At 39.4% G+C, this 20,043-nt stretch overlaps 1 protein-coding gene across 1 annotated transcript in view; it reads left to right on the top strand.

Moving 5' to 3' along the window:
* snx24.L (sorting nexin 24 L homeolog) overlaps window positions 1–20,043 on the top strand; it is a 95,555-nt gene that overhangs the window by 73,953 nt on the left and 1,559 nt on the right. The window contains exons 4-6 of the mRNA XM_018264200.2: window positions 15,750–15,844; window positions 17,273–17,305; window positions 18,437–18,501. Coding sequence (XP_018119689.1) covers window positions 15,750–15,844; window positions 17,273–17,305; window positions 18,437–18,501 — 193 coding nt within the window. The remainder of the gene's footprint in view (window positions 1–15,749; window positions 15,845–17,272; window positions 17,306–18,436; window positions 18,502–20,043) is intronic.

Below are 20,043 nucleotides of genomic sequence, written 5' to 3'. Positions count from 1 at the left end.
GGAACATTGGGGTAGAGCACTGTTGACTTAATGTTCAGTATTGTAGTCTGTGCAGCTCTAGAGATGGCTGAAATGCAGTTCCATTTTTGATTAATCTGGTCCAGGACCACCAGCCCTTCCAAGTACACCCAAAAACTGTTACCATTGGAGTTCAGGACATGAGCAAGCATTGTCTGTTTAATGGACATGAGCTGCTATAGTGCTTTGCAGAAGAAACTCATCTTTTGAGACCAGTTAGTCAAAGCCACCCACTTGTGTCACACAGGGTCATTATATCCCCTGTGTGACACAAAAACATTCTTCATACAGGGAAGCCTAGGCTTCCCAGCATGTTTAATAATAGGTTGGAGGATGCAACGTAGTCCAGCATTGTACAAATATATGCCCTACTATAAAGATATTACACAGGTAGGGGTTTTGGTAAATGCTGCCGGTTTCCTTTAAAGGTGAAGGAAAGCTACCAATGCAGTTTATATTCAATAGATTAGCCATAACAGTGCAAGCTAGAATGCCATTTTTATTCTTTAGAATGCTTTTCCATACCTGAGTCAACAGCTCTAGACACTGTCTCTGTTTGCTTAGGATAGCAGCTGCCATATTAGCTTGGTGTGACATTACTTCCTGCCTGAGTCTCTCCCTGCTCGCTCTGAGCTCAGATTATAGCAGGGAGGGGAAAAGGGAGGGAGAGAGGAGCAAACTGAGCATGCTCAAGCCCATGCCCTGGAGGTTTAAGCTGAAAACATGAAGTCTGATACAGAAGCCCATGTGTACACAATAGAAGGAATGAAATTCTGTTTCTTTTCAGAGCAGCATTACTTTGAGGGTTTACTGGTGTATTTATAAAGACCTTTCTGCTAAAATTTACTTAATTTTCATCACCTTGGCTCTGAACGTGGCGGACACATAAGAAAAACTGTAAGAAAGCAATGCCCACAAAAATTCAATCTCAAAAGCATAAAGTAAGCGAAACTTAATAGCGGAGATAATTGAGTTAAAACAAATGTTAATTCAATAATGGGCTGTTTGCGGTCCAGTGCAATAGATCATTTTACTTTCCTTTTTTCTCTGAGCAGAAAGAAATGGCTCCGGAGCAGCGGAAAACAGGCGGCAGACGAATGCCAGTGCCTGGTGTATTGCTAAATTGCTGCTTTTGGTGCAAATGGAAAGCGGAGTTGTAAATAAAGCCCCTAGAATCAGTATTTAGTTTCACAATAGCCACATAGAAAAGAATCATTTGGAAACAGCTCTGAATGGAAACCAGGGATTTATAATATTCTAAGAGTACCCCCTTGGCTTGCCCTACGGAACAGGCCGGCTATTGATTAGCTTTCACCCTGGCATCACAGCCACTCTTAGGATTCCATTTTTTTTCCAGTTTTGCATATTTTATTGATCAATCGTGGTAAATGAGCATCAAGCGTGGAAGGAGACGATGAATTGTTTACTTGCATAAAAATAACCTTTCAATAAAGGAAGATGCATGGCTCACACTTTTGGTGCTGTTTTGCTGGCCGAAGCAGATGGCATTCAGCTGCTATTGATTTCCCAGCCCCCGTCGGAGAGCAGGGTGCAAGTAGGCATGCTCATCCCCTCCGCAAGAATCTCTTTTTGGGGAGGAGAGCTGGGCCAGTGCCAAAGCACATTAAAAGAGAAATGTTAGATTAAGATGAGTTTGTCTCCGTCCAACTCATTTACATTCTCACTGACCTTTGACTATGATTCCCAAATGACAAATTTGATCTGTAAAGTGGCCTGCTTTCTTTAACCCTCCGCTTGCTAAGGCTTGCTTGTATTGTTTATACAGCTCCAGCCCTGTGAGCATTGGGTTTGTGCTTTGATCTCTGTTGAAAACCCACAGCTCTTCTTGTCTATGAATAAGCGCATTGATTATCATAGCGTTCGGTTTGGCAGGAGAATTATGATCGGCCGCCCGTGAAGGTTATAGTTCATTCACTAACACTGCATTTGGCCTTAGTCATTAATTGCTGTTTGTACATTCTTGGAGGGTTGTGCTGTTTTAACCTCTAAAAATGTGTCTTCCCACTTCCACTTTTTATAGTTTTTTTTAGCTCTTTTGGAGCATCTTAAAGCTGAATGAAAATAATACCTCTGTTACCCTATGGATACCTACTGTGATATCCAGGCTTCTCAAACTAAAACTCTAGGTAGCACTGCTGGGGTTATGTAATAAAAGGCATTAAATGTTGCCAGGTGCAGTAACGCATAGCAACCAATTAGCAGGCAGTGTTTATTGGTCACTAAAAGCAAACATCTTATTGGTTGTTATGGGTTACTACTCCTGGGCAAACTTAGTGCCTTTTATTACATATGGGGATTTGAGCTTTAACCTTGCAAGAATATTTAACTGGAATTTAGAAAAGGGTGTTGTCGCAATAAAAGGTACAGGTTAGTGAGGCCCGTTGGAGGTTTCTATGCATCGGCCAATAAGCTGCTGAGTGGTCTGGAGGCTGGGACGTATTTACCCTATAGGCACTTGAGGACATGTGCCTGGGGGAACAGCTTTAAGGGAGTGGCCCTTGGGTGCATATATAGTAAATAAACAGCTTTAGGGGGGTGGTCCTTGGGTGCCTATATGGTAAATATATTTTTTACCAAAAAAAAAAAAAAACCTTCCCACCATTGCTGGATCCTTCCTTGCTAAATCTGGATGTGGGGGATTGGGGGGGCTGACCGACATTTAAACACTCTGAGGTCCGATACCTAGATTGGCACTGGACCAAACTACTGCACTGTCTGGAGGGGAGTAGTCAGGCCAGTGCATGGGCACCTTAACTTTTATTTTCTAGCACAACTTCCTATATTCAAACTGCATACCTGCAGATTCATAAAAAACAGAAGAGAGAAATAATAATATAGTGTACCACGCTTAAACCAAACAGTATATAAAAATAAGTATTCAGCTCTAACAGGGCATGTTCAGGCCCGGATTTGTGGAAAGGCCTGGGCCTAGGGCAGCAGGATTTTAGTGGGCGGCATGCTGCCCAGCCACAACCACATTGGTTCAGAATTTGCAGGAGATACAATAGCTTTCCCCATAGCTCAGGTCGCAATGATAAAAGTTTGCGTAAATAAGAGGGGGGGGCGAGCGGGCCTAGGGGCACCTGCTATGTAAATCCGGCCCTGGGCACGTTCTAGTGTCTAAACATCCTAATAGTTTGAGTGCATGAGAAGAACTGTCCCCTCCAGCAAATGTTCCCATGCCAACTCAAGTGCAGGTGCAAAGCAACACACGGACACATTAATGCCAGATTAATGCCGAGTACCTGTGACTGCCTATAACTTAGTTCAAGTGAAATGAATGCAATCTAAACATCCATCTGCAATGGAATGTACCCAGGAGCCCTCACTCGTCTCTGATCTAGGGGTCTAATCCCAAGGTTTTCTATTAGAAGGAGACTGTTTCTTCCAAACAAGGAATGATAAGTAATACCCTTTGACAATGACAAATATCAACCTCTGGGAGCAATACACTGGCTTTGCCAAATAAAAAGGAGTAGGGACTGTAGGGGCAATGACAGTTAGATTTTTAAGGAACAGGGCAAGTAAATCACGGGATACATTTTGATGTAATCAGACAGTAGACAGAATTTTGGTGTTTTTTAAACATGTGAACGGCACAGGCTGTAGAAACCTTATTTATGATCTGGGAAGCACAAGATGCCCCTATGCATTACTACTAACAGACTTACCCGCTATCTGGCACTTTAGCTCCCTCATTTAACAAATTCTTCCCCCATTTTTCAACATTTCATTTTACAAACACCGTTGACTGGACCACAATCTGGGAATTTCTTTATGAACCTATAATGCCAAAATATATAGCATTTATTAAATCCTGCAAATTGCAAGACCCCTATCCAATAGATCTCTTCTACAGTAGCACCTGCCTCTATACATTTGTGGTGTTAATAGTCAGCCTTTATTTAAAGCTTTTTAATACTGTAACAATAGCTGCTTCATTCCATTATAGGACTGGAATAAAAGGCTGCAAATAGGCACGCTAGATATTTATTTGCCGCGTTCATCTGCAAGCAGGTGGCAATAGAGGGTGCTTGACTTATACTATGAGGAAAACTGTTCCCAAGGTCGGAAACATCACAATGAATTCATGAGTGAGAAATATAACTGTTAAAATAGACAATTTGCACTTATTATAGATACAAATGTGCTTCGGGCCTCGGCTATATGAAAGCAGGAGAAAAGCACAGTGTATTTTAAGGCTCATTTTGTAGCCAACAGCTGCTTTGCACTGATTGGGATCTTTAAATGATCCCTGTGGTGTTTGAACGAGTGGGACTGAAAGAAGCAGCAATTCATACCAGTTAGCCTTTATCAGAGACGAGCCCTGGTAACAGCATTCCGGGGGAAACTAAAGAAAGAGATCAATCATACTGAGAACTCTGTACAGAGCTCATTTAAAGTGAAAAGTGCATTGTAGAGGGCTATCCATTTAACGTTCGGGGGCTGTAGAGAAACTACTGTAATGGTGACAAATTGCTTCCATTTTAAAGGGTAGAAACAGATGCAAGAATCTAAAGTACACACACTGTCAAGAGCTCTTGATCTTATTTTTGTTTTCTTTTTTTAGAATTTACAAATTTTTAGCAACATTTGATTTGTAAAGAGATATTTGTTGTAAAACTTGCTTTAGATCACAGAGGTAGCGGACAGTAATCTAGAATTCTGAAGGAAGACGTGTATAAGTCTAACATTGGAACAGCCAGAAACTGATACGTTTCTTTATCTCTCTCATTGTTGTGTTTAATACGTTCCTTTTCAGATCTTTACTACTCTACCTTACCCTGTGACTCCATGTTCTTATTTTTGCTCATTTTTTCTGAATACAAATAGCGGAAGAGTATTGTAGTTAATAAGACAGGAATGTCAAGGAATGTTAAAATGTACAGGAGTGTCAAGGAACTTGGTTCATAAATTTTTGATCATGGTAATTTCTGACCTAATGATATGAGCCCCAATGGGGATGGGCCAACATGGTGAACTGGATGGCACAATGACTGGTATCACTGAAGGGAGTCATCAAGCAGAAGGATATGGAACTATACCTGAGCAAACAAAGCTTGTATTGAATTTTACCAGAAAGTTGGGTATAATGTTGGCAGCTCAGTTGCAATGCTCTATTTTGTTAAAGGGATTGCTCACCTTTAATTTAACTTTTAGTACGTTATAGGATGACTAATTCTAAGCAACTTTTTAATTGGTCTTTATTTATTTATTTTTCTAGTTTTTGAATTATTTGCCTTCTTCTTCTGTCTCTTTCCAGCCTTCAGAGGGGGGTCACTGACCTCATATAAAAAGAAAATCCTCTGTAATCAGCAGGTCGGGTACCCGTGGGTTACCCGCAAAAACCTGCGATACCCTGCGGGTATAGACGTGGGTTGGTGGTTCTGCGGGTTTGTGGGTCACGGGTTGGGCCACGGGTCTTCTCAATAGCAATTTTTCTCCTTTTTTCTGATCACGTCTACCTCCGATGATGTCACTCCCGGTTTACAATGACAGCAGTTCCTGATTCTTGATGTTCAGTGGGTTGCGGGTCCGGGTTGCGGATAAAGTACTTGCGGGTTGGGTCGGGTAGCGGGTCCAAGCGGTAAGAATGTGGGTTGCGGGTCCGGGTTGCGGATTGCAGGGTACGGGTTCCAAAAAATTTACGCGCGCAGGACTCTACTACAAATGTGTTGTCATTGCTACTCATCTTTCTATTCAAATGCTCTCCTATTCATATTCCAGTCTGTCATTCAAATGAATGCATGGTTGCTAGGGTAATTTGCACCCCAGCAACCAGATTGCTGGAATTACAAACTGGAGAGCTGCTGAATAACTCATAAACCACAAATAATAAAAAATGAAAATCAAATGCAACTTGTCTTAGAATATCGCTCTCTACGTCATACTAAAAGTTACTCAAAGGTAAACAACCCTTTGAACTCCTGAATTTCCCTTTTCTTGGCTATTTGACTAAAACAGGGCTGATATTCTACCTGCATGTATATCACTTTATATTCGTCACGGAAAGCAGAAGGATACATGGCAAATAAGCTGATTTGAAGAAGAAATCAGGTTGACAGTCCACCATGACTTAGCTAAGAGAGCCCCTGGCTACCAGATACATTTGCCATAATCGAGCTCCTATAATTGTTTTAAAAGTCCATGCTTGCTCCACATGATTTGCTAATGAATGCTCCAGTAAGGGGGTAGCTGTAAGGTATTGATGAATTTACTGTATTTGTTTAAACAACTTAGTGATGAAGTTGCATCTAACGAGTAACCAGGGCTGGATTTACATAGCGGGCGCCCCTAGGCCCACTGTCGTTCGTCACCCTTGCCCCCCCTTTATTCATGCAAATTTTCATAATCGGCACCTAAACAATGTGGATTGGGCACAGGAAATTTACAAAATTATTGTATCTTCTGAGCATCCCCAGTGTTTTTGGTGGGTGTGGTTGGACAGCATGCCGCCCCCCTAAAATCCTGCCGCCCTAGGCCCAGGCATAGGTGGCCTTTCCACAAATCCGGGCCTGCGAGTCACCTTCCTTAATATTGTTGTTTCATCTGATCACTCCTGTCTTCCACAAGGACCCTTCCCAGTCAGTCCAACTGGTGCTTCTGCTTTCTGTTTGGTGAGATGCTGGTTAAGATCCTTAAAGGACAAGGAAAGCCCAAAGATAATGAGTGCAGGCAAAGGCTCATCGGACTGGCCCACAGGGATACCAGGAAAACTCCCGGTGGGCCCAGGTGTCAGTGGGCCATCCTGCTTAAAACATTTGGCATATTTCATGGCCATTACCTATTTCTATGAGAACAAAGAGACTGACTAGTCTGAATAACAGATTATAGCATGTAAAGAAAAGAGACTAGCAGAATAGAGGTTGCGTGAGGAGAGGAATTATAATAGTACTGAGAGTGCTGAATATAGAAATTGCGCAACCCAAAATGCAACACTCTGATTCCAAGACCAAGACTGCCTCGCATGTGCAATAGGGTTCGGATTTGGCACATGGTATTTGCTGCAAGCGCACTTTCTTATACAGGAACAATCTTTCCTTCTGGAGCCAGCACAGGGGGTGGGGGGTGGGGAAATATTGCACATGCACAGATCATTTTAAGATTGTGGACACAATCAATTAAACAAGGGGATACATTCAGGCTACATTTTTCCATTTACGACAGTTATTTTGACAAACAAAGTCAGCAATCTGTTTGAGCAGGAGCTAGCTATTTAAACTATGCAAGAAGTAAAAAATGGCTTTCCTTGCCCTTTAAAAGCTAAACTAAGGGGCCAGAATGTAGCTAACTGATATGCTCATTTAATACATTTTGAAGTAAGTTGTGGCTTTAAAGGGCACGTCAACCCCAACATAAAATGTGCCTAATAAAAGAAAACATAATTCTAAGCACTTTACTAATACATATTTATTAAAAATGTTATTTGTAAAAACAATTGAAAGCAGCATTTGCTTAAGTTTGCTTAACAATGTTGCAAAAGTCTTATTTCCTCAGTAGGAATGGGCAAATTTTTTGGCCTTGTTTTAGATGGAAAAAAAGCCGCCCATAGACTTGTATGGCGTTGTGCGTCAAAATAAAGACAGATGTCAAAAAAAATTTGCCGCGCCACAATTTTTTTGAGGCCCATAGACTTTAATGGGCGTCGGCGACATTTTGCCGGCGGTGAATTTTTGGCGAAACAAAACGGGTCAGATTCGCCCATCCCTATTCCTCAGCCAATGGCATAACTATAGAGGAAGCAGACCCTGCAGTCTATAGGGGGTACGACCAGCAGAGCAGGAGAGGTAATGCGCATCAGGCCCCTTCATATTTATTTCAGACTTGTTTCGCTGCTGTTCCCAGCAAAGTCAGGTCTGTTAATCAGCTGCCTTGTCTTACATTGTATTAACAGTCTGAGCCACCAGGGCAGAGAATAGAAAGGGACAGACAGACACTGCTTTCCATAGCAATACAAGTAATAGGAAAGTTGCTTAGAATTAGGTTTTCTTTTATTAGGCAAATTTTTATTTTGGGATTGACTTACCCTTTAAAGAAATACATTGTATTGGTTTCCCCATGGAATTTATTGAAAAGACTAATCAATATGATTTTAGACATTTTTTTTTTTAACCTACCTATGTTTTTGTAACTTTTATCAAACTTAGATTGAATAAGACTATATTACAGTGACTACGCCTCAGGGATCTCTTATATTATACTCTCTGTTCCCCAGGTTTGTCTTACTAGGACATTTGTAATAAAATACTTCTGATGTTAAGATCTAACAGAGCACCTCTTCTAGTTTTCTTCCCGAATCATAAAAATGCTCATGTGGCAAATCTAAAAGCTGTCCTACCTTTGTTGGCAGTTCCATTACATTAGTCAATATTAAGGTAATTAAATGTGCCCATGATTAAGGCTTAACCCAGTTACACAGCCTTTTCTCACTGTAATAGGAGCTGAGACTTTTGCCCTTCATTAGAAGGTCTGCAACTAACTCCTACCATTAGCTTGCTGCATTTATACCATCCAGGTAAAGTTCCTCCCACAGGTCAACTGATAGATCTTTGTTATGTTCAGCTTTAAATCATGTTTAACAATCAGATTTGTGGCCAGATTATTTCTCTGTGGGACTTTTATCCAGGGTATTAAAATCAGTATTGATCGGCAACACAAGTAATATCATTGCTCTTACGTGGTTATCAGCCGAAATTTCCAAATTTCCCGTTGGGCATCTTTTATTGGTAAGTAAACATTTTATGCTGTAACCACTCTTTAGTTTGGAGCAGGTTTCTTGCATTGCAGAACTGCAAATTAAGTCCTTTATCTGTGCGGTTTCCTACCCCCCATTTATAGTAGTTATTCACCCTTTTTATTTCCCTTTGTTGTAACCATTTCTATAATTAAAGGTATTGCTACAAACAAATTGATATATCCCTTTCTCGAACGCCAAGATATTTTTATCAAAATTAAGTTGCAGCCTGTGTCTTATATTAGGCATGCACCGAATCCCCAAATCCTTCGCAAAATATTCGGCCGAATACCAGGTGGGAAGGGGAAAACATTTTTTACTTTCTTGTTTTGTGACAAAAGGTCACGCATTTTCCCTCCCTGCCCCTAATTTGCATATGCAAATTAGGATTCAGTTAGGCTGGGCAGAAGGATTTGGCTGAATCCCGAACCGAATCCTGGATTCGGTGCATCCCTACCTTTTCTGGAACCAAGAAAAAAACATCCCCCAGCTCACTAAGAATAAAAGGGAAAGGGAATACCACTACAAGCATTTATATTTCAAAAACAGAGGTGCAAGGAGATTATAGATACACGATTCTTATAAATTAGCTGCGCTCAGGTATTATTTTTGGAGGGCCGGGTTGTTTTAATCTGACTTGAAATTTGTCTATAAAATATTCCCTGGATAGCGTCTCATAATTTTCTTGCAAACTATATCTAAACATCGAGAAATGGTAGCGGCAGTTGAGCTTTTTATATCCTTAATAAACTGTAATAGTTTTAGTAGCGTAAACCATTTTGTTCAAAAGAAACACAGGTGTGACCCTTTCTCCCCCTGAAAAAGAGCATGTTACAACATCCACAGAATTCCACGGGGAACTCCAGTCTCAGTGCAGGTTGAATGAATGCGTTTATGTCTCTTTCTATAGCAGAGGTGACTTCCAATCATAGAGCTTCAGAGCAGATATAGACCGCATTCCTGCCCTCTTACTTAAAACCTGCTCACTCCTTCCATGATACACTTCACAAATGACTTTCGGAGCACTAAGTGGAAGGAAATGGTTCGTTTTGATCACGTTATATCTTGCTCCGTTCAAAGCTTGCTTAGAAATCTCCAAAGGTTAGCCAAGTGGTCTTGTTGAAGTTTTCAGTTAGAAGCTCTGTTCCAGTTATAATTGGCTGATGAGTAGGCTTGGCCCTAACTAGAATGCCATTGTTCGATTTCCCACAATCCCTTCTGAAGATATGTCACAGTTTCTGCTTGCTGTGGTGACAATTTTCTTAAAAGCAAACTCAAGGGAAATCATTATGCTCTTTACACGTCTTTCTCTGCAGTACAGCGTGATCCTGTGATATTTTAACACTATTTTCCACTGCGTGATGGCAGCTAGCTAAGGTTAAAGCAGAACAAGTCCCTCTGTTATTATGTGACTGTATTTTAGCCACTGAAGAAGAAGAAATAACTGACAATTAAGTACTGGGGTTGTCAAAGCTGGAACGGGCAACCAATCAATGATGCCCATGGGGAGCACAGTTTTGTGACAATGATAAGGTAGAACAGGATTAGCAGAACTGTGGATTGTTTGATAAACACTGATATATTGGTTTATGTTTATGCCGAATACACTAAATACTGCAAAATATGGACTCTGTCTTCAAAAACTTTCTGTTTGAAATAATTGTAGAATACTTACAATTGAATTAATTCTCTGTTTTGAAGTTATTCTCCTGCTTTTTAATATTCAGGAAAAGAAAGCAGCAGTGCCAATTGCTTAATCTATCTATCTATCTATCTAATCTATCTATCTATCTATCTATCTATCTATCTATCTATCTATCTATTATCTATCTATAATACACAAAAGCCATGAATATCCTGTAAATTATATCCTTATAAACGGTGAGTTCTGATGTCATCAGTTATAAACGGTGAGTTCTGATGTCATTTCTGTCACATGACTCATTGAAATTTGTGTATTATAATAAATAAAGTACCCCCAATTGTAAAATATGAGGATATTAGAAGTTACCTCGGAGTTCCATGACCTGTATAAAAACACTCGGCCTTCGGCCTCGTACTTTTATATGGTCATGAAACTCCTCGGTAACTTCTAATATCCCTATATTTTACAAAAGGGGGTACTTTATTCACTATATTATCTATCTTCTACCTATCTGTCTGTCATCTATCTATCTATCTGTTTATCATCTGTCTGTCTGTCTATCAATCATCTATCTTTCCATATATCTATCATCTATCTATCTATCCAACATTGGAAGAAAACTCTGTACACACTTTTAATGAGAAAATAGGTCCCAGTTCCAGCAAAAATGTTACAGAATGTAAAAGACTGCTACACTACAGGGACCTGTGTCCAAAATGTTTTTATTCTATATCAACGCTTCAACCATCACTGGGGTCTCTGTCAAGTCAACACAATACAATTCCAGAAGTGAATAAATAAATTCTGCAAGGACACAAGCAGTAGCCACCCCATAATATATATATATATATATATATATATATATATATATATATATCCAGAGGGGGCAGAGAAAAGTATCAAATACTAAAAAGTAAATATATAAAAGTATTAAATAAAAAGCCACTTTTTATATATTTTGATTATTTAAAATGTGTTTCTCAATAATTAGAAAAGCAGCCTAAGAAGCCACCTTATCGCCAGCTTTTGGGTATTTAAGTCCATTCTGCAGTGCAAAATGGTGCTGTGGTGCCTTCCTGTTCTAATTTTGGTTTTGGTTTGGATTGTTCCTGACCTTGCCTTTGGATTTTCCTCAGCTCACTTGCTTATCTTTTACTAACCTCTGGTTTGACCTTTTACATATCCTTTGACTACACTTCTTACTACCAACCACTAACCAAGTACTGACGTAACTCATAGAGAACCAATTTCTTGTACCATCAACTACCACACTCCATAGCTCTCTCGCATGTGGGGAGCTGTAAAAACAGCTTTTACCAGCCATAGGTTTCTGAGTTATCTGTAAGACTTATACTTACCCTGGTTCTAGACTTCAGGCCCAGACTGGCAATCTGTGGATTCAGGCAAATGCCAGAGGGGCTGCTGTATGATGCCATAGAAAGTCACTATTTAGTGGGCTGGTGGGGTTTAGTCACTGTATTAAGATGTTAATACCCACACCTTAATCTTCTTTCTATTGTGCCTTCTGTTTAGGGGTGCACCGAATCCTGAATTTGGTTTGGATTCTGCCTTTTTCAGTAGATTCAGATTAGGCCGAATCCAAGTGCCTGGCCAAACCGAATCCTTAAATCCATGTGACTTTTTGTCATACAAACAAGGAAGGTAAAAATGTTTAACCGTACATGTATTAAAATTAGTAAAAATAGGCCTTATTGCAACAAATTCTTCCCTTTTTTTATTTTTGGAAAAATTCCAAAGACAGTAGATTCTGAGCAGAAATTGGTCATTGATACTAGAAAACCATGAAGTGGTGGAACTACAAAATCTTGGGGTCCAGGCTAAATGTAGTTTTTCGGGGAAAAATCTTATCAAAATGAATGAATGAATGAATTAATTAATTAATTAATTAATTAATTAAAAGGAAGCCCATGTTTTGGAACCTCAATCTAGTTATTGGGTTTGAGTACCCACCTGTAAAGGGTTGAATTAAATGTAGCACTATGTAAAAGCAATAATGGTACAAACAATCGATGGTTATAAAAACCTTCTCTTCTTTGTCTGGGTACTGACAAAGTCCAGATATCTTTTTGTATTGCAATTTGCATTAACAAAAGCAACTCGCACACCAGATGGAGTTGAATGGAAAAATACAGTTTAAAGGAGAACTAAAGCTTAGGCTTCAATTCCTGCATCTTAACTTTTGAGCTTCTGTATGTGTTTAAATACACAATATAAAATTCATACACAAGGCTAGACAGTTATTGAGATTCACATTACTGGCAGCCTAGAACCAGTGGATTCTACATGTGAATTGATTACAAATTAGCCCTGTAGCATCAGCCTCTGTGACAGATATGATGGGTGCAAATTCACTTTCTGCTAATGCTTTGATGATTTCAGATGATCCCTAAGCTTAGCTTCTCAACAGCAGCCCAGAGCACACTGAGCATGTGCAGTGCCACTGACACTCAAAAGACGGCCTAACAAGATGGGGGCTTTTGAGGACAATTTTGAAGGCATGGATCATTACTGTTACATGGCTGCTGATTCTTTGGGCTGGTACACCAATCTCAGTTTATAAAATTCAGAATTTCTATGCAATATATTTTTCTTTTTATCATTTATGACACTCAACATACTTGCCAAAGGGAGGCTACAGCTGCCAAGATTTAAGTAACGGCACTACTGCGTTCAACTTAGTTACATAGTTAAATTGGGTTGAAAAAAGACAAAGTCCATCAAGTTCAACCCCTCTAAATGAAAACCCAGCATCCATACACACACCCCTCCATAATTTCACATAAATTCTATATACCTATATACATACCTATACTAACTATAGAGTTTAGTATCACAATAGCCTTTAATATTATGTCTGTCCAAAAAATCATCCAACCCACTCTTTTCTATTGATGTGGATTTGCCATGGTTGACTCTTTGGTGTTCCATTGTAGCGCATATATATATATATATATATATATATATATATATATATATACAGTATATATACAGTATATATGAAAATTTAATAATCATAGTCTAAACTTTGTGGCTTATCTTGGAGGGTCAGATAAATGAAAAACTCAGACCAAGCAAAATGAATTGGGCCAAGGTAGTGAGATTTCAGTAGACAATAGGACTCGGGTAGTCTAAGGGCAGAGACATGTGGTCAGAGATTAGTCGCCCAGCGTCAAATCTCCTCTTCTTCAGTGCTACTAATCTCCCCGAACTGCCTTCCTGCCAGCTAGAATGTAAATCGCCATCAAGATGGCATTCGGGGCGCTTTGTTTTCCGAAGTCGCCCGAAGTTTCCTCGTGAGGCAACTTTGGGGCGATTTATAATTCCAGCCGGCGGGGAGGAAGTTCGGGAAGTCGCCCCGAAGAAGAGATTTGTCACAGTGCGACTAATCTCCCGATTCTGGATGTGTGTCTCTGCCCTAAGGGTAGATAAAAGGGAACTATTGTATTTTACTCTATTTCCAAGTTGTCGTTCCATCATGGAAATGTGCAGCAAAAGCACACAAAATAGACGCCTGGCAACTTATGAGAAGTATCAGAGAATAGCTGTGAATAACTTGACATTAGATGTGTGGCCTGTCCTTTGTCATTATCAAATATACTATAGATGGGGCCAGTGCATCGTAAGCTGATCTGTCAAGTTAAACAAACAATTCACATTGTTAACATTTCCTAAATCTTGCATTAATAAAACCAGAGTGAGTCGCTGAACCCACAAGAGATTTCCTCTCTCTCAGCGCAATGATGGATTGGCTTCCTTCAAGGCTGAGTAATGAAATAGCCTGGCCATCGAAACGTTTTGTTTTCTTTTTGCTTTTACCTAAATAAAAACGTCAGATAAAAGTTTATTATGACGAGAAAATCGGCGATACTGAGGGCTTAAAGTGACATTCACCTGGAGCTTCCTATTAATCTTTATAAACCAAAGTGTTTATGCAGTCGTGGGAAGTTGTGACTTATTGTTTCTGCTAATCTACGATTAAATATGTTGCTTTACAATACATTCTCAACATGGACAACCCCCGTCTCCCTTTAATATATGGAGCCATGGCATTGTTGTGATGGGAAAAAATGCGGTTGTTCTAGGCAAAGTATAGAATAATTTCCATAATTTGAATCTTCATACCTTGAGTCTACTAGAAAATCATGTAGACATTAAAGAGGTTATTTATCAAAGGCGGAGTTGTTTTTTCCACAAAAATTAGATTTTTCGAGGGTATTTTTCGGTCAAAACTTCGGGTTAAAAAAACGCACATTTTTTTTATTTATTTATTTTTTAAAAACTCAGATTTTTTTTTTTTACATTATATCCCGAAGATGGAAATAGCTGTAATCTGTAAAACCTGTCGAGGTCATGTAGGAGTCAATGGTAGAGGTCTCTGGAACCATTTCAAGATGTTAATAGCCTTCATGATGTTCAAGTTTTTTATGGGTTTTGCTCAAAAACTCAATCAATTCGAGCATTTGAGTTTTTCACCCCAATTACACCGATTCGAGATTTTTACATTCAAGTTTTTTCTTAAATTAGAAACCATTCCAGTTGTGAGTTCATTCGAGGTCTAAAAAAGCTCACATAGCTCTAAACGTCGTCCTTTGATATATAAACCCAATAGGATTGTTTTGCTTCCAATAAGGATTAATTCTATTTTAGTTTGGATCAAGTACAATGTACCTAAATCATTTTTAAAAATTTGGATAAAATTGAGTTTATGGGAGAGGGCCTTTGCATAATTACAGAGCTTTCTGGATCACGGGTTTCCGGGAAGAGCATCTCATACCTGTAATTAGGGGATGCACCGAATCCAGGATTTGGTTTGGGATTCAGCTAGCATTCGGCCTTTTTCAGCAGAATATGGATTCGGCGAATCCTTGTGCCTGGCCAAACCAAATCCGAATTTGCATATTTAAATTAGGGGCAGGAAGGGAAATCACATGACTTTTAGTCATAAAAGAAGAATTTTTTCCACTTTTTCCTTTCCTGCCCCGGTTCGGTATTCGGCAGAATCTTTCACCAAGGATTGGGGGATTCGGCCGAATCCTAAATAGTGGATGTGGTGCATCCCTACATGTAATTCATTGGTGGGTTTGATATTGATTTAGGAATTTGCTGGCGATTTTTAGAGCAGAGCATCATTATAAAACGATATACACAGCTAAAGCATCTATAGTTCTACCGTATGACAATATATAAAATGATTACATAGTCAAATGTAACACAAGTCATTACCCAAAGGAATGCTCAGTGGTATGATGAATAACATAATAATGCATGTAGTACCTTGGAACTATAATGGTTATTTTTTTGTTTTTTCAGGCCATCATTTTCGAAAACGAAGAACTTCCCAAATTCTTTTTGGATTTCTTGAATGTTCGACATTTGCCATCACTACCTAAAGCCGAGAGTTGTGGGTAAGATGCGCTTTTTTAAAGGGCCAACAAGAGAGTTAAAGTGCAAGAGGTGACAATAACCATTTAGTCACTTAGTAATTGAATGGGTGCCATTGTTTTTAATGAAATATATTCTCAGGCCTAATGCCCATCTCTTACTGTAACTGTCAAATGTCCCAGAACTCTATGGAAAAGGACCAAATGCACTTTAAAGGAGAACTAAAACCTAACTAAAGAAGTAGCTTGAAATGTTGTACATTATTTTTTGGCCTTCTGTACCAGCCCAAGGCAACCACAGCCCTTTAGCAGTAAAGAGCTGTGTCTCCAAAGATGCCCCATTAGCTCCCCATCTTCTTTTCTGCTGATTCACTGCATATGCTCTGTGCTGCTGTCACTTACTGAGCTTAGGGACCCACTCACAATATACAGTACACATAGAATAGAAATGTCACGGTATAAGGCTGATTAGTAATTAATACAGATAATTACTACATGGCAGCACAGAAACCAGTGCAATTAGCATCAGAATTTAATAATCAGCCCTGTAGCATCAGTTTATATTACAGACAAACCTAATTTTCTCCTTGATAATATGTGACGACCCCTAAGCTTAGCTTCTCAACAGCTGCTCAGAGCCCACTGAGCATGTGAGTGTCACAGACACTTTCCAAGATGGTGACCCCCTGTGACAAGTCTGAAGTCCTGGATCATTGTTGCTATTGACAAGCTCAAACTTTAGGCTGGTGCAATAAGTTCCAAATATAAAATATGGCATTTTAACCATATTCATTTTGAGTTTAGTTCTCCTTTAACTTTTACTATTTATGTTATAGAACAATTCTTAGCGACTGGTTTTCATTATTTTGTTTATGACTTTTTCCAGCTTTCAAATGGGGGTCACTGACCCCGGCAGCCAGATATTTTGACTTTGTACTTATCTTTCCATGCAATCGTCTTATGTATATTCCTGTCTCTCATTCAAACCACTACCTGGTTTCTAGGTTAAATAAGACCCTAGCAACCAAATAGCTGCTGAAATACCAAACTGATGAGCTGCTGAACAAAAATCTAAATAATTGAAAAACAATAGTAATAAAAAAAGACCAATTGCAAAGAATGTGCTAGAATATCAATGTCTACCCCATACTAAAAGTAAAGTAAAGGTGAACTATCCCTTTAAGAAACTGCTAAAACAAATGCATTTGCTTGGTTCTTGCTATCAGTATTCAGATATTCTGAACTGCTACTCCTATTATGGATTCTGACAGTTGACTACCACTTATATAAGTATTTCCAACAATTTTAGAAGAAAGTAGCAAATCCATATTATTCTGAAGCTCATAAACAAGTTCTATTATTCTGATTTCACTCATTTTAAAACCTGTATTTATTGGAATTAATATTTTCAGTGTATATGAATTTGTTTAACAATAAGACATTGTATTTCAGCTCCATCGATGACCTCGAATCAGATGAACCCAGGTGGGTGTCAGACACTGTATCTTTTTGAGACCATACGTAAAACTCCAGTAGCACCAGTGCTGACCACTTAGTTTGCCACCAAGTTTCAGAAAGGCTACCAGAATCTACAATTAATTGTACATTTCTGACAATATCTTTTACAGGTATGGGGCCAGTTAGCTAGCATGTTCAGGACCTGGGGTTTTCCGGATAACAGATATTTTCTAAAATTTGGAACTTCATACCTTAAGTCTACTAGAAAATCATATAAACATTATATAAACCCAATAGGCTGGTTTTGCTTCCAATAGGGATGCACTGAATCCAGGATTCGGGATATGGCCAGGATTCCGGCTTTTTCAGCAGGATTCGGCCAAGTCCTTGTGCCTGGCCGAACCAAATCTTAATTTGTATATGCAAATTAAATCATGTAACTATTTGTCACAAAACGAGGAAGTAAAAAATGTTTTTTTTTACTTTTTCCCTTAAGGTCCCTAATTTGCATATGCAAATTCGGATTCAGTTCGGTATTCGGCTGAATCATTCACGAAGGATTTCCCAAATAGTGGATTTGGTGCATCCCTAGTTTCCAATAAGGATTAATTATATCTTAGTTGTGATCACAAACAAGGTACTGTTTTATTATTACAGAGAAAAAGGAAATCATTTTTAAAATATTTGGATTATTTGGATAAAATGGAGTCTATGGGAGACAGTCTTTCTGTAATTCAGAGCTTTTGGGATAACAGATCCTATACCCAGTGCATTGCTATTAGGTGCCAAACAGAAACAGGAGCAATATTGTCTGCTGTTTTCAGCTGAAGGGAACCTTAAGTAATGTACATGTCTGGGCCAGGTTATAATAAGATGATGATGGGACAACTAAGCAGAATAGGATAACAATGCTTCCAGCCTGCGAGCCCCGATTACAGAACCACTGCTGCAGTAAAGCATTGTGCTACTATCAGAAACAGCAGGAGGCACATATTCTTGTTTGGAAAAGAGACTTTTCTTCCCCAGTGAAACATTGATAGGCGAGTTATGTGGATTTTTCTGAGCTGCAGCCACGGCTCATCACTGTATTGAAACTAGTTTGTTGGATTTTCTGTTTACCATTTCTGCTGCTGACACTTGTGTTTTTGACCTTTCCAGCAAACTGTCCCACCAGCCTGTGCTGCTTTTCCTAAGGGATCCATACATCTTGCCTGCAGCCAACGGTAATCAAACCTGTCATCTGTTAACCGCTGTTTACTGATCTGACCCTGCACCACAAACCGCAGCAATGTTATTGCTGGCCTTCCAGACTTTGGAATACTATATTATCAGCCGTCTGCCATATATCTTCAACTAAGTTCATACTTTTATGTCGGCACACATTTTTTTTTCCTGTAGCGAGTGATAAATCTTCCTGGCATCTATACTTAATGCGGACGTAGAACATCTTAATAACAATTCCAAGGCTTGCATCAGGTTTGTGTTCATTTCAGTGCTGCAACAGGGTAGGAGAACAGTGGCCTGGATATGCAATGGAACCCTTCAACTAACGCCAGGTCTGACCTTGTGTACACAACTGAGGTACCATTGGGCACGTTGTTTACATCACCTAAATTGCAACCTTAAAGGAGAATTCAACCTGTAATAAAAAAAAACCCTACCCTGGGTAGACCCTTCTGCCACCCCCAGGTAAATGCCCCTAATTTTTAACTCACCCCTCCATGCAGTTTCTGGCCTCGGAGCTCACGGCAGCCATCTTCTTTCTTCGGTCTTTTTTTCGGAAGTTTCGGCGCATGCGCAGTTGGAGTAAATTTCCGATCCCGAACCACTGCACATGCGGAAACATTTTCGGAAATTTTCGTGACTTTCAGTGCATGCGCAGTTGTTTGAGACCGGAAATTGACTCCAACTGCGCATGCGGTCAAGACATGAAGATTACCGGATAAGAAGAAGATGGCTGCCGTGACTTCAGAGGCCAGAATCTGCATCGAGGGGCGAGTAAAAAAATTAGGGGCATTTGCCCGGGGGGGGGGGGGGTTAGGCATGTAGGCTGGGAGGAGGAGGGAGGGGGACTACCCAGGCTAGGGGGGAGGGTTTTTCTTTATTACAGGTTTAATTCTCCTTTAATATTGTCTTCCCTTTGTCACAATGATATAGACTGTTTTTGATCATTTGAAAATACTTCCAAAATGTGTTAGACTGAATATATTTTTCCCCCTTAGTAATCTCCCATTGGGATGTGGGTGCTACCTGTAAAGTGGGTGCCACAGCCTCATTGTGCTTGGTACAGAACTTAACATTAACTGCGATAGATAGTTTCCATCCGTGGCTCTGATTCAGTAATGATGGATAGGTTCTGGACATATATGATGTATCCATAAACAAGGAACATTCCAGAAAAATTATTGTAAAACATAATATTTGTTTTTCCTACTGCTTATTACAATCTAGGAGTAGTGATGCATGCATTGAGCAACCCCATGTCACACTTCTGTCTGCATCTCCAGAAATGTTTCATGGCATGTTTTCAATGACTGATCCTTCATCAGGTGCCCTATTACAAGAGACACAGCTCAACAAATATAGCACAACTTCCGACTGGAACTTCTGTACTTTATGAGAACTGTTACAGAAGACGCCACTTTACTTAAAGGCATTCTGTCATGATTTTATGATGTAGTTTTTATTTCTAAATTACAGTTTACACTGCAAATAGTTCACACTATCCTATAAAATGTTATTCTTGAACCAACAAGTGTATTTTT

This window comes from Xenopus laevis, chromosome 1L (genome assembly GCF_017654675.1).
Source record: "Xenopus laevis strain J_2021 chromosome 1L, Xenopus_laevis_v10.1, whole genome shotgun sequence".
Taxonomy (NCBI): domain Eukaryota; kingdom Metazoa; phylum Chordata; class Amphibia; order Anura; family Pipidae; genus Xenopus; species Xenopus laevis.
Note: the sequence above shows the minus strand (reverse complement) of the source record. Positions and strands in the feature narration are given on the sequence as shown.